The sequence below is a fragment of the Rhinolophus ferrumequinum genome, chromosome 23 (assembly GCF_004115265.2).
Source record: "Rhinolophus ferrumequinum isolate MPI-CBG mRhiFer1 chromosome 23, mRhiFer1_v1.p, whole genome shotgun sequence".
NCBI classification, from domain to species: Eukaryota; Metazoa; Chordata; class Mammalia; order Chiroptera; family Rhinolophidae; genus Rhinolophus; species Rhinolophus ferrumequinum.
The window spans coordinates 10,108,407-10,124,172 of NC_046306.1; the positions used below are offsets into that span (position 1 = coordinate 10,108,407).

General features: G+C 39.5%; 1 protein-coding gene across 1 annotated transcript in view; it reads right to left on the reverse strand.

Moving 5' to 3' along the window:
• Window positions 1-6,455: 6,455 nt before the first annotated feature.
• The window catches only part of CSE1L (chromosome segregation 1 like), a 35,265-nt gene continuing 25,954 nt past the window's right edge, over window positions 6,456-15,766 (reverse strand). Inside the window, exons 16-25 of the mRNA XM_033095053.1 lie at window positions 14,671-14,774; window positions 13,036-13,133; window positions 11,641-11,791; window positions 11,296-11,504; window positions 10,784-10,881; window positions 10,596-10,681; window positions 10,129-10,210; window positions 8,810-8,956; window positions 7,854-8,085; window positions 6,456-7,029 (exon numbers count right to left, since the gene is read on the reverse strand). Coding sequence (XP_032950944.1) covers window positions 6,940-7,029; window positions 7,854-8,085; window positions 8,810-8,956; window positions 10,129-10,210; window positions 10,596-10,681; window positions 10,784-10,881; window positions 11,296-11,504; window positions 11,641-11,791; window positions 13,036-13,133; window positions 14,671-14,774 — 1,297 coding nt within the window. The 3' untranslated portion in view covers window positions 6,456-6,939. The remainder of the gene's footprint in view (window positions 7,030-7,853; window positions 8,086-8,809; window positions 8,957-10,128; window positions 10,211-10,595; window positions 10,682-10,783; window positions 10,882-11,295; window positions 11,505-11,640; window positions 11,792-13,035; window positions 13,134-14,670; window positions 14,775-15,766) is intronic.

Below are 15,766 nucleotides of genomic sequence, written 5' to 3' on the forward strand. Positions count from 1 at the left end.
CTTGAATCCATTTTGAGTTCATTCTTGTATAATGGTGTAAGAAGGTGGTCCAGTTTTCCCAGCACCATTTATTGAATAGACTGCCTTCTTTGTCATAGAGTGACCATATAGGTGTGGGTTTATGATGGGCTCTCTATTCTGTTCCATTGATTTTTGCGTCTGTTTTTATGTCAGTACCATGCTGTTTTGATTACTATGGCCTTGTAGTGTAGTTTGGTATCAGGTGGTGTGATACCTCCAGCCTTGTTCCTCTCCAGATTGCTTTGGTTAATTGGGGTCTTCTGTGGTTCCACATAAATTTTAGGATTATTCTACTTCTGTGAAAAGTGCCATTGGTATTTTGATAGTGATTGCATTCAATCTATAGATTGCTTTGGGTAGTATGGACATTTTAAACGTATTGATTCTTCCTATTCATGAGCACAGTATATCCTTCCATTTATTTATATCTTAAATTTCTTCAGTGTTTTACAGTTTTCAAGTACAGGTCTTTTACTTCCTTGGTTAAATTTATAACTAGGTATTTTCTCCTTTTTGATGCAATGTGAAGGAGGATTGTTTTCTTAATTTCTCTTTCCAAAAATGCAACTTATTTCTGAATATTAATTTTGTATTCTGTTATTTCATGTATTAGTTCTACTAGTTTTTTGGTGGAATCCTTAGCTCTCTGTAGTATCATGTCATCTGCAAATAATGAGTTTTACTTCCTCCTTTCCAATTTGGATGCCTTTTATGTCGTCTGATTACTGTGGCTAGGACTTCCAATACTATGTTGAATAAAAGTGGTAAACATAGGCATCCTTGTGCTGTTCCTGATTTTAAAGAAAAGGCTTTCAGCTTTTCAACCACTGAGTATGTTAGTCATGGGTTTGACATTTATGGCCTTTATTATGTTGAGGTACGTCCCCTCTATCCCTACTTTGCAGTATTTTTTTTAATCAAAAATTGACGTTGGATTTTGTCAAATGCTTTTTATGCGTCTATCAATATATTATTTTTATCCTTCATTTTGTTTATGTGGTGTATCACATTGTTTTGTAGCTAATTGAAACCAACCCTGCATCTCAGGAATAAATCTCACTTGATCGTGGTGTATTTTTAATGCATTGCTGAAGTTGGCTAATATTTTGAGGCTTTTTGCATCTATGTTCATCAGGGATATTGGCCTATAATTTTATTTTTCTGTAGTGTCTTTAGTATTGATATCAGGGTAGTGCTGGCCTCATAAAATGAGTTTGAGTGCCTTCCTTCCTCTTTTTGGAATAGTTTGAGAAGGACAGGTGTTAATTTTTATTTGAATGTGTGGTAAAATTCACCTGTGAAGCCATCTGGCCTATGGATTTTGTTTGAAGTTTTTTGATAACTGATTCAGTTTTGTTAGCAGTTATCAGTGTGTTCAGGTTTTGTTTCTTCCTGATTCCTGATTCAGCCTTGAAAATTTGGATGTTTCTAGGAATTTATTCATTTCTTCCAGGCTGTCAAATTTGTTATATAATTGTTTGTAGTATTTTCTTATAATCCTTTTTATTTCTGTGGTGGTGGTTGTTACTTCTCCTCTTTCATTACTGATTTTATTTGGGTTTTTCTTGTTGAATCTGGCCAAAGGTTTATCAGATTTGTTTATGTCTTTTCAAAGAACCAGCTCTTGGTTTCATTGATATTTTGCATTTTAGACTTTGTTTGCTCTTCATTTTCTAGTTCCTTTAGGTGTAAGGTTATATTGTTTGAGATTTTTCTTGTTTCTTGAAGCCTGTATTGCTATAAATTCCTCTTAGAATTGCTTTGGTTGTGTCTGGTAGATTTTGATGTTTTCATTTTCACTTCTCTCCACAGTACCTTTTGATTTCTTGCTTGATTTCATTGGTAACCCATTGTTTAGTAGCATGTTATTTTGCCTCCACTTGTTTGTGTGCTTTTCAGTTTTATTCTTCTGGTTTCTAATTCCATACCGTGATTGGAGAAGATGCTTGATACGATTTAAATTTTGTTAAAATTTATTGACTTGTTTTCTGGCCTAATATGTGGTCCATCATGGAAAATGTTCCATGTGCATTTGAAAAGAATGTATTTATTCTGCTGCTTTTGTGGGAAATGTCCTAAATATATCAGTTAAGTACATCTTGTCTAATGTGTCATTTAAGGCCACTGTTGTTGATTTTCTACCTGGATGATCTATCCATTGATGTCAGTGGGTCTTAAAGTCCCCTACTAGTACTATTGATCTCTCCTTTTATGTCCCATCAATTTTGCTTTATTTAGATGCTCCTACTTTGGGTACAGAGTGTTTGAGAGTTACAGCCTCTTGATTTTTTTATTGTTATGAAATACCGTTCTTGTCTCTTGTTGCAGCCCGTTTTAAGGTTTGTTTTGTCTGATACAAGTATTGCTACCCCAGTTTTTTTTTTTCATTTCCATTTGCATGGAGTATCTTTTTCCATCCCTTTTCAGTCTGTGTTTCGATCTGAAGTCCATCTCTTGTAGGCAGCACATGTATGTCTTGTTTTTGTAATCTGTTCAACTACTGTATGTCTTTTGATTAGGGCATTTAATCTATTTACATTTATAATTATTGATAGGTATGTAATTGTTGCCATTTTGTTTTCTGTTTCTGTCATTCTTTATTGCTTTCTTATTCTCATTGCTCTCTTATATGCTGATTTTTTTTTTTTTTAAAAGATTTTATTGGGGAAGGGGAACAGTGTGTACTTCCAGGCCTTTTTTCCAAGTCAGGTTGTTGTCCTTTCAATCTTAGTTGTGGAGGGTGCCGTTCAGCTTCAAGTTGTTGTTCTTTCAGTCTTAGCTGTGGAGGGCGCGGCTCAGCTCCAGGTCCAGTTGCCGTTTTCTAATTGCAGGGGGCACAGCCCACCATCCCTTGCGGGAGTTGAGGAATTGAACTGGCAACCTTGTGGTTGAGAGCCCACTGGCTCATGTGGGAATCAAACCAGCAGCCTTCGGAGTTAGGAGCACGGAGCTCTAACCGCCTGAGCCACCAGGCCAGTCCTATGCTGATAATTTTATATAGTATTGTTTGGATTTCTTTTATCTCGTAGATTTTTGGTTTGCTGTTACCATGTGCTTCATATATACACTATGCTATGTTTATAACAGTCACTTAAGTCTGAACACATTCCAAAATCTACAGTTTTTACTCATTCTCTGCACATTTGTCATTTTTCACTTTTTATGTTTGTGTGTATCCCTTAATTTATTGTAATTACACATGATCTTCCTACTTTTGCCTTTTAAACTTTGTACTAGTGTTTGCCTTTGTCAGTGAGAATTTGTTATTCATATTTTTAAAAAATTTTTATTGGGGAAGAGTGTTTTTCCAGGACCCTTCAGCTCCATGTCAAGTCATTATTTTCAATCTAATTTTGGGGGGGGGTTTGGGGGCGCAGCTCAGCTCCAAGTCAAGTCGTGGTTTTTGGTCAATCTAGTTGTGGAGGGCACAACTCATGGGCCCATGTGGGAATCAAACTGGTGACCCTGGTGTTAGGAGCACTGTGCTCTAACCACTGAGCAACCAGCCGCCCCTTATTCATATTTTTGATAATTTTCTTTTCTACTTAGACAAGTTCCTTTAACATTTCTTGTAATACTGATTTAGTGGTGAATTCTTTTAGCTTTTCCTTGTCGGGAAAACTTTTGTCTCCTGAAATTCTGGATGATAGCCTTGCTGCAGTTAATCTGGTGATAGGTCTTTTTTTTTCCCCCCACCACTTTGAATAAAGCCTGCCAATCCCTCTGACCTGCAAAGTTTGAGAAACCAACTGACAGTCTTATGGGAGCTCCCTTGTTGGTAATATGCTGCTTTTCTTTTGCTAACTTTTAAGATTCTTCATCTTTAGTTTTTGGCACTTTATGATGTGTCTCAATGTGGGCCTTTTTGTGTTCATCTTGTTTGGGACTCTACACTTCCTGGACTTGTATGAGAAGTTTTCAGTTATTATTTCTTCAAATAGGTTTTGAATCCCTTGCTCGCTTGCTCCTTCTTCTGGTACCTATATGATGTGAATGTTGTCATGCTTGATGTTGTCCCAAAGGTCCCTTTTAAATATCATTTAAAAAAAAAAATCTTTCTTTTGGCTGTTCAGATTGGGTGTTTGGGGGTATGTTGTCTCTATCCTGCTTTATCTAATCTGTTGATTCCTTGTTTTCTTCATTTCTGATTGGTTCTTTGTATTTTTTAAATCTCTTTTGTTGAAGATCTCGAGTTCACCTATTCTTCCCCTAAGTTCATTGAGCATACTAATTCCCACTGTTTTAAACTCTTGTGTTTGGTAGATTGTCTCCATTTTGTTTAGTCTTTTTCTGGAATGTTGTCCTGTTTTTTAATTTGGGACGTTTGTCCCCTCATTTTGGCTGCCTCTGTGTTTGTTTCTATGTATTAGGTAGCTGTGCTATGTTTCCCAGTCCTGGCAGGAAGCCTCATGTAGGTGTCCTGTGGGGCTGTGGCAGTCTCCCTGTTTACCTGAGCTGGATGCTCTAGGCGTATCCCGTGTGGGCTGTGTGCCTTCCTGTTGTACTTTAGTCTTGATTGTTGGTATGTCAGTGGGTAGGACTGACCCCAAGGCTGACTGACTGAGCAGTCTGGCCATGACTAGAGCAGACAAGCTATTGTGCGGGGACTGACCCCACAGCAGAGATCGCTTTAAACGGGTTATCGTGCCAGCCAAGTACTACCGTTGGGTGTCTCTGTGGAGCTGGTTGGGGGTGCTCTGGTGTGGTCTGAAGGCAGCCACTGGGTATGTTGGACCTGGAGTGTTATAGGAGGGGCTCTGGTGCACCCACTGTTCATGCCTGGCTTGGGGCCACCTAGTTGGAGCTAAAAAGTGATCTGCAGTTAGTTGCCGCTGGTGGCGGGCTTGGAGATCCCTGGGAGAGGCTATGCTGGGAACTAAGCCAGGATTGTGGCTACCTAATGGGAGGTACCATGCAGTTTTAACGCTTGTGTCGGGCTTGGGGCTGCTTAGCAAGAGGCACAGGGGACGCCCAGGCCAGCCACTGTTTGAGGTTTGTGGGCCTGTGAGAAATTGCAGGAAAGTTCTCTACCCCCCAAGGCAGGTCGCTTATGTGGAAAAGCCACTGGAAGTGACTTGGTTGGGGGTATGGGAGGCGGATTGGTGTTAGATTAATGGAGCTCAGACTGGTGCCCGCCCATGTCTGCCAGCTGGGTGGGGGACAGACTCAACAAAGGAGCAATGGTGCCTGCCACTGCTGCTTCTGTCCTGGGAAGGAACTGTCCTGACCCTCCAACTCTTGCCCGGAAGCTCCAGTTCCTCCGATATACCCCGGGTGGTTTTTGAGCTGCTGCCTTGGTGGCACTGGAGCCCAGGACAAGTGAGTGTGCATGTCTGTGCACTGGTCACTCGAGAGGAACTCCTGCGAAGCCAGCAGCCCTCTGTCTCACTTGGATGCAATTCCCGCTGGTTTCACTGCTACGTTATGGGGACTCTTCCTCCCGGCACTGGTGCCTGTAGCTGGGGAGCAGAGTGTGGGTCTGGGACCCGTCAATTCTCAGGAGGGACCTCCTCAGCTGAGCTCTCCCTCCCGGTTCTTAACTGCCACACTGTGTATATATGGGAACTCCCCGCCCCTCCTACCAGTCTTATTGCAGCTTCTTTATCTCCTTAGTAATAGGACTTCTGGTTCATGTAGTTTTCAGGTGGTGGTCTATAATTGAGGTCCTGGGAAGAGGGGAGCACAGTGTTTAGCTACTTCGATGACTGGATATCCTCCTTGGGAAAGTTCTGCGGCCTCACTGACTGGTCACCCAGCAAGACCATCGCAGGGACTTCTTCCCTTGTTCTGGCCTGAGCTCTGTAGTCACAACAGAGGAGGCTCTGTGTCGGGTTGGCTCCGGGTTACATTTGGACCTCAGGAGTGGGTCTGTCCAGCCTTCCTAGCTAGGACCCTCAGGCCTGCTGTCTGTGAGTGGCAGGACCTGTGTGCTGGACTCCCTTTTTGCCCTGAGGTTGGAGACAGAGCAGGATCTGTGTTCTCAGCTGACATTTGCTGCAGGTTCCTGGAAGCAGCAAGCATTTCCCCTCCAGATGCAGAAGAGGTGACTCTAACTACTGGCAAGAATATGGTGCAAGGTAAATAAACCTCTTCTCATTTGGTTCCCCTCTTCTCAAGTAGGTCTCCTTTTGCATCAGGTCTGTGAAACTTTTCCCCTGAGCTGTCCACTGTGGCTTCCACACTGCCAAGTTTTTCTCTCCCATCAATTTCTAAGGCAGGAAACGCAGAAATAGGTAAATGAATCCATACACTTCATGGCTGCCTTCTACCACACAGGAGCCTAACAACAGCCTTTACCATCTATCATGCAGCAACCCCAAAGAAGGGTATTAATGTTCCCTTGTAAAAAGACTCAATAATTTCAGTGAATTATTTGGAAAAATTTAAATTCATCATAAAATGGTCAGCATCAAAAACCTGTCCTTAAGATGTTCTTAGATACATATTTTAGGGCTTTTTTATTGTGATTACAGGCTTGAAACTATGAAATGTGCACTTGGCGAGTCACACAAGGGACTCTACTTACTCACATTTGCAAATAAAAGCATAAGGAAACAGACAAAAGTACAAAGGACAAAAACACAAGATGGCAACAGCCTCAAAACAAGGTTTAGTAACAGAGAAAGTCTTCAGTCAATGTCCATCAAAATTTTAAAATTATCACACAGTGCAAATGCTGAGCATTAATACTTGTCCCTTGAAGCCTCAAACTGGAAACACCACCCACTTATATATATGATCACATAAGCCACCTAATTTGCTCAAGGGTCCCCTTTAAGCATCATTTAATATTCTTTACAAGATGGACTTTGTGAGAGGTTCAAAAGGAAACTTGCTTTGTTTCTACGCAGCTGTGCTGAGAAGTCACCTGATTTCCTCAGAAACCTTCCTGGGCTTGGCCAAATCGCTAAACGCAGTTCACAGCAGTGTCACACTGGCTGCCTGAAGGTATCCCTGCAGATACTGGAGCGCTTCTGCGTTGAGGCTGGTGCTCACCATTGATGGAACCTACAAGAGACGGGAAACGGCTGTTGGCGATCCTGACATACCAACACAAACCCCACTGTCTACAGGAGAGCTGCCACAGCTCTGAGAAGGGCAGTCTGTCACCGACAACTGTTAAGATTCCCAAGTAACTCAACTGCTTTTATGCCTTCAAAAATGGGTAGGTCTAAAACGCGGATCAGTAAATTACTGTTGATCAGTGTTAACAGTGGCGTTGTGCTTATGTGTAAAAATGCCCTATGGGTTAGTGATGCATAATGAGTACATATGGGTGAAACGACATGCTGCCTAAGGCTTCCTAAAACTCTCTAGCAAACAAATGAATGAAAGAAAATTGGCAGAATATTGGAAATTATTGAAGGTTGGCACATGAGACTTCATTGTGCTATTTCTATATGTTTGAAGTTTTCCATAATAAAACAATGAAAAATATAAATTTATCTTAAGACTATAAAAGGTACTAATGGAACTATACAGCCATTATTAGGGTTTACTCCATATTCCATTATTTAATTTATGAGTGTGCTACAGTTAATAAAATCAATAAATGCCCACATTTTAATAACTGAGAGATTATTTTAATCAGGAAAATAAATCCATTTCTAGTAAAAGGACTTTATCTCTTGAAATATTTCACTCCTAAAATATTTTCTGTAGCACATGATACAAAAAATGGGGCCTACCCTTTTAACTAAAGAAAAAGAAGCCTTGCCTGTAACTCAGTAGGATGTTGTTTGATTATGCTGACCCATGACAACAGGCACCAGAACAACCCCGACCCTCTTCCCTTCCTGTAAAGGTCTCCATTAATCACACCAAGACCTTACCCTTCCCGGACAAGCAGTGGACAATTTGTGAAGTGACTGTGCCAGGTGAATCTTGGGGTTGTTCACCATCTGACCTATGGGATCATGCTCTCTTCTCCCAGCAAATGCCAATTGTGAGAAGGCAGTCTGGTATCCTGGTGTGTCTTCTATGTCAATAAAATGTTCTTCATCAGGAATGGTATCATCTTCAGGTAACTCAAAAAGGCCAATCAGAGACTGCAACAAAGGAGTCCTGGATTAGAAGAAATCCAAGACAAAAGATTAAGTAAATACTTTGAAGATTTAAAGAACAAACAGCAATTCCTCAGAAACACAAATTACAGACTCTCAGTCTCAAGAGTAAGGGACTGCTGGCATTAAGAAGGACATCAGTGCTTATGCCCACCCAGAAACCATCTTTCAATTCTGTTGGCTGCAGCACCCCAATGTCTCTTTTGAAAACTACTCCATCTTCAGAGTGCTCAAACTGGCTGTGACCCAGGCCTAGCTAGCCAGAAGGCTATGTGACTCAACCCAAACCAGGGAGATTCAATGCTAGAAGTTAGAAGAACTAAGCCTCAAGTTGGAAGTTGCTGCCTGAGTGAAACCATAATAAGAAAAGGAGAAGCAAGAGGCCAAGAAAAGCTAGGTCTGCCGGACACTGAGCACAAGCATGTAACATCTTCTCTTAGTCTGTTCAGTTTCTCCTCTTAAAGACTTAAGCCAGTTACTTGGGCATCTATTGTAAGATAGTCTTAGAGATCATCTAGAACAGGCATTTTCACTAGACAAGGGGATCATGAATGGCCTCTAACTCCCCCAAAAGTTAAGAATCAGGAAACAGGATCTTTTTAGGCCCAGAAGGATCCATAAGTCATGTCTTGGAAATTCTCTCAGCCCTAAGGAGAATAAGCTTGGTTAATTCTGCAGTCATGAGGAAAGGAAGTTGTGATTTCCAAAAACTTGAGAGGATTTACCATAGCTTGGTGTACTCAGTGTCCATCATTGGGGGACATTCTGTTAGTAATTTGGTTATGCCAACCGCGCAAATCTTTTTCTCTACATTTCCGGATACTTTCTGAACTTCAGGAATAATGATTTTTTCCAAAACCATTCCAAACATTCTGTTAATCGAAGCAAATAAACCCAGTCAATATTAAATTAGACTACACTATAATTAAAGAGTGAATTGCTCATTATAATAAAACTTTACAAAATAACAAGATCAAAATATTTGGTCAGCTGAATGCAAAAGACCTAGACATGAAAAACATCAAAGCTCTACCCAGTGGCCAGTCGCTGTCTTTTGTGAACATTACTTAAGCTTATGCGCAAGTAGAATCTTTTCAGCCATTTTTCGGTCTTGTATATTTTTTTAAAAATTACTCAAGAAATCTTTTAAAAATGAGAAAACAGGGATAAACAAGAGCAAGAAGAAAAAAGAATCACCCAAATAACTGGTTTTAACATTCTTGAACTATAAACTTCCCAATTGTCTATGCTTGCATACCTATAACTAAATGTTAATAGCTATATTAAAAAAAAGATTTAGCCAATCATTCTCTGTTGTTGCAAGCATTCTAAAATCCTAGAAGTAAAGTTTTCCATGATTCTAAATGATGCAGATGTCTCAGTGTATACATTACTAAGTTCTCTGAAATGGAAATAGTGAGATCAAAGAGTATGGACATTTTAATGCTCTATATGAAGAGTGACTTTCGCTCTATAGAAAGATCATACCGAATTAGGCATCCAACTAGCAGTGCGTGGAAACGGATCTCCTAACAATCCTTTAATGCTAGAAAGCATTATTTTCTGGTACGACTCCAGGTTAATTTTTTGCACTGTATTCAATTTGGAATTTTTTTTTGATACAATACAAATACAGGGATCTAACTTGAGTTTTTCCTCCAATTTCTTTATATCCTTCCTTTCTCTACTTAATGGGGAATGCCACCTAACTACCTTCTTTGCATACACCCCAAAGTTTTATCGATCCAAACTCTTCTCATTTGAAAAGTCACGCTATTCGCCTGAACAAAGGCAGGCTCCTGGGGACAACACGGACCATCTAATTTCACACAGAACACTGGCTGTAGAGAATGTCAGAGTGGGGAGTAGGTTGGGGAATTAGGAAAATGTTTACAAGGATTTTCTTCTTTATGACCCAATACTCCAAGAATATTTTGAAAACCACAGATACTATTACTGCACCAAGAACTATTAAATAGATACAGGTTTATGCTAAAAGAAGTAAAATTTTTCACTTTTAAAAAGAAAATAAAAACAAACTTACTTTGGTTGTATACCATCAAATATTTCTTGTAGTGCCAGTGCCCCATATTTTATGCAGTACAGATTAATAAAGACTAAGAAACCTGTTGAAAGGAGATGCAGATGATCAATACAGAGGTCTCACTGCACTAAACAAGCGATTTAGTGGAAGTCGGCCAAATAAAATACCCGTAATCATTAAAACTCAACAACTAACTTTGGCCTCAACACTTGCCTTTTAATACAATTTAACATAGAATTTCTGCCTTGACAGTATAGGCATAAAAAGTCTTCATGTGCAATGTCTCTATTTCTTTGTATTATTTCTACTAAAAATATTTGGAACATAATATATTTGAAACTGATTTAGTGTTTGAGGAATATATACATCTTACAGCATTTTATATATAACGTTTATAACTGACAGAAAGTTTCTCTATAACCATAAAGCCTAAGTGTTTGTAGGAAGACCCAAATCATTTTACTCACTCTTAATAAACTTTGTTGTCTTGGAATTTTGAAGTCTTTGGAATAGTAGAATGAAGATTTGCTTCCTGTATTGGTCAACTGACTCACTAAGGAATCGAATAAAAGCAACGATATAAAGTCAGCATTTTCCTGAGTATATCTAACAGAATCCTTGATTAAATGTACTATGAGGTTGTATTCATACTCACGGGGGCATGTGCTCTATTATACTATTTAAAAGATAAAAACCTTGGTGGTCGTTGGCTTTGGATGCAATCAGCTTCTGGAAGACACCTAATAACCCAGGCTATAACAAATTAGATAAAATAATAACCAGTTAAAAGGATTAACTATTCCAAAAGTTAAACAGGTGATATATTTTGGAAAAGAGTACATGCTATAATCCAAATAAACAGGTAATAATCTAATTAGCATTTCTTCTTTAGTTCTTACTTTTGAAGTTTAGACAAAAAATACCCCACCACAATAAGCCCTTAAAGTTAAGTTCTTGAAATCAATCTATGTGGCTCTTACTTATTTTCCACCACAGAGATAACTACAAGTATACCTAATTCTAATAAAATATACATTAACATTTCCTAATAATCATTTCCCTTTTTATTAAGTTCATTTTAAATAGAGAATTTTTAATGTCTGCCACCCCTAGTTTCTCTCAGCTACCTTAGAAAATTCAAGTTACATCAAATTAAATCCGACTCACAATTTTGTCAGCTGCAGCGTTTGCTATTGTATTTGACCCGCGTTCTAAGAATGCTTGGAGAAGCCTCACTAGAGCAGGGATATTTCCTGTTCTTTCCCAAAGCACTGGCTGAAGGAGATGAGGAAATAAGGCCATATAGGAAGACGGGATATCATTTTTGTGTGTTTCCAGAAGCAAAGACATCACTTGAAAGACATATGGAATAAACTCTGTTGATCAAAGTAAAAACAGAGCCGTCAGTTTCAGAAGTGATGGCTCTGACACAAAAGACACATATCTTAGGCTGCGTTTTATAACTTTAATCATTTTATTCAGTTAGAAAGAAAATAATGTCCTTTAATTTACCTTGTACATCATTTTGTAAAATTTCAGTAAACACCAGAAACAAAGCTTCTTCAAAATTTACAACAGCAGCAGGGTTGGCTTTGCAAGTAATTCTTATGGATAAACATATTGCTTCAAACATGTAGTGATTAAAATGAGGTTTGCTTGGGTTCTGAAATTAAAAGAAAAGCTTATTACTCTAATAATCCAATGACTACATTAAATATCATTTAAAATAAAATACACCTAACCTTTCTAAAATACACTGAGATGCCACCTTTTTAAAAAAAATCACTTAAAAAAATCCAATTAAACTAAAAAGCCTGCATATACATTAAAAGTTTACATTGCCTGTAAGATTCAGAAAACAAAACAATACATGCTAATACCTGTTTATTTGGACTTTTTTAAAAAAATGAGCAAGTCTCCTATGAAAAAATACTTCAGTCACAGGGAGGTGACAACACAAGCGTCAGCTGCCAGTGCTATACGGAACTTGTCTTAAACTCATCTGCTCTCAGAACTGTCACTGTAAATGGTGGAAGAAACGAGCAGGGACATATAAGTCCTGGTTCTGCCACTAGCCTTTTGTGGGACCTTAGACAAACCTTAACCTCTATGGGCTTCAATGTCTGTATCTACAGGGTGACAATCCTTCCTATCAGCTGTTTTCAATTTTTAAGCAACAAAACCCTATTTTCCTTTGAACAAAATCCTTCTTGGAAGGCTACCATATAAAGCTGATGAACTAGGAAGATGAGTGAGAGGGAGGGATTGGGGCATGGAACGGGACCCTGCTTTTCTCTTAAAATTTCCCAAGGCCAAAAGTAGTCCAAGACCCTTACACAAAACTCAGTGGAAAAATAATCACTGCTTTCCAAAATCCCTCCAATACTTCCTATGAATTTATCTCCTTTTCACAGTTATTAAGAATAAGCATCTAAAAAAGGAACTGTCAGCCTTGAACTGATTTTTTACTTTCTAAAACTTGGTTTTAATTTTTAAATATGAATCAAAATATCTAAAATTTTTGATCAAAGAAGCAGGGAACCTTATTTTTGGGAAAGGAAGAACAGTTTATCATTTTATAGAAGTTTGAAAAGCCTCTTTGTGTCTATTTGGTACAAAGCCCACTTTCCTAAGATCATTTCAGATCTGTACTTTCTCAATTTTTTTCAATGAACACGTTACTTTTTTAATGTGAAAGTGTTTCAAAGTTTCTAAGCCTACACGTACAGGTGAGTGCTGCCACGTTTCCAATCAAATGCCATCCCCACACTTTCAGAAATGTACACTAACTGTCCGGTCAGGAAGAATTCAAAGACCTTTCCCTAAGTCTGACTGACCTATCACCAGGGAGTGCAGTCTGGAGCATCAATTAAAAACCAACTGTACTTTCCAAATGGGTTCTGTTACCTTACTAACGGCTAACAGCTTCTGTGTAAGCTGCGTGATGAGAGTAGGGATGTAGGGGATGATGGCTTCTTGTAGGAGGGAAAAGCTTCTCATGATAGCTGGAAAATACAAAAACAGCAAAAACAAACAGTTCAGTTAAACTTCAGAACACAACAGTGACTAGGGGGAAAAGCCCACTGATTTATCAACTAAAAATTTTAGACCCTTAAATCCCAAGACAGCTCTCTACATTCGAAATAAGCTCATTTTCCCTTCATTGTAAAATGAGGCCACGCATTGGCAATGGAATTTAGTTAGCTGGGAAATACCCAGTATTTCCAGAGGGCGTAAGGCTTAAAGTGTTTAAAAAGGGACAGTAAGAAAAAAGGTGACTAAGGAGGCAAAGAGGAGGAGGAGGAAGAAATAGTGCTGTTTCAAGTCTCTCTCACTTAGATGTAAGTGGCAGGAAACGTTTAGCCCTAGCCTGCTGGACTGCAGCCTACCCGAAAGAGAAGTCCACCTGCCCATTCCTTCTAAAAAGAGATTAGGAGCCTCAGAAAAATCCAAAAATAAATATAAAGCTATGGAGAGTCCATATATTGCAAAAATACTGTTCATTAAAAGATACCAAAAAGCATTTGGCCTGGGAGATAAACACATTAGGCTAAAAACGTACGACAGCCACTTTTGCACCAACAGAACAGGTGTTTACTAGTAGAGCACCTCCTGCATGCCAGGCACAGGGGACAGAAAGCTACCCTCTCTTGCCTCCTAAACTCTGTAATGATGTTTCCTCTGTTTGAGCCAGAGATTCACCCTTCAACTTGCTGCCTGCTACCTACCCCCCACCTCAGCTCGGACACCACTTGCTGGAGAAAGCCTGTCCCTGAGCTGAAAGCCTTCCCTTCCTCCATCCAGGCTGGCACAGAATCCTTTCATTCACTCATATACCAGTATTTACTGAGAAGGTATTACTTCCCGGGTGCTCTTACATCCGCTAGGAACACAACAAGACCAAAGACTAGTTTGCTGCCTCAGAGAAATGGACAGTAAACAACAGTAATTCCACTTCACTGTTGGGAGAAATACAGTGCTGAAAACACACAAATACACACCTAGATACACACTTACACAACATTCACACCCCAGGGGTCCTGACCCAGGACAGAGTCATCAGGGAGTTGCTTTGAAAAGCATTTCCTATGAATCCCACTGTGCTAGGCTCTTGGAATGCAACAGTGAATGAAACTGAGATTGTCCCTTAAGTCAGAGCTGTCACCAAGACATCCTAAGGTAGCACCTGGCAGGTGGTTACAGCTGCCCGTGGCCCTGGCAGTATGTCCATGAAGACAGGATCCGTGTGGGGTTCACACCAAGACCCAGCGAGCAATAAGTGTTGTCTGACCTGACCTGTGCCCTCAAGAAAGTCAATCTAGGAAATGGAAAAAAGGAGTTTGCTACTTTAATAGAAAGAGTTCTCTATCAAATTAGGGTAAAACTTTTTCCTGAGAACACTGCTGATAGTAAACAAAACAACATTCTTCATTTTAAAATGTCCAAACCTACCTAATTCTTGGCAAACAGTATACAAGTCAGTGTTTACCCTTTAATCTGAGATTAGATACTTATAGTCTATACACCAGGAAAACGGCCTACCTTTCATAATATATTCATTTTCTGAAGAGCCAGGAAGTGTGAGAGCTTTGAAAAGGTTTGTTAGCAGAATCTCAACAAACGGTGCGATTTCTGCAGCTGTAAAGCTATAGATGAAAAAACAGCTTTCAGTCACTGCCAACTCTTGAGTTTGTCACTTTGGAACACCCTTGGCAACTACTAAATCACACTTCTCAGCATAAAAGTGAGCCATCTCCATCACTGACCATCGGCAGACAGCTTTAGGTAAATAATTTTTTACATGTGCTCATGTTTAGTTCCTAAGAAGGCACAGCTGGGACCAAACACAATTAAATACACCCAAACCCAGGCAAACCCATCATCTAAAGCTGTTCAGGACATCCTTGGTTCCTATCACCACTGAGAACAGAACTCACACCCCCAGGGGTCTCAGTCATCTATTTTTCCTGGAGGTGGAAGAGACTTGGAACTGTCTTCTGCATACATTCTAGGCCTGAAGACAGGTACTGTCTTGACTCACCTCAAAGGATGTCCTTTCAACCCTTAACTGGCCACTGAGAATATCTGCACTTCCAAGTTCTTGACGAAGAAAACCTAGAATTGTTTTCCATCTCTTACCCAAAGCTCAGTTTCAACAAATAACACTGTTGAAGAATGGCCTGAGAGACAAGCAGACCCTCTATTCCTCTACATTTTATCCTTGGATCAGGCCAGAAGAGCTATTATCTTGGACCCCAGAGAATTATTTTCACTGAGCTATGTCTTATCTCAGCACTGAGCAAGATTATGAAAACAGCCCGGTGAAAATGATTCTGTTGCCTGGTGCTATTTAGAACACTGACACACAAAGAATTCCCTTAATGAAGGCCCACTTCTGAGATGCCTCTAAATAGCGTTAAATTTTAATCTCATGGACACTGTGAAAATTTTAACCTCACCAAATTTCCCTCTTTGCCTTCATTTCTAGAAGACTCTACATAAAATTCAGGTGTTTAACTACAGGATCCTCTGACATACATTTGTTTATTAAACTTACCCCATTTATTTTCTTTTGTTCTAATTTCCTCTATTTAGCTTTGTTACCAGAATGTATCTATTTTCGTACAAATGAGTAAAA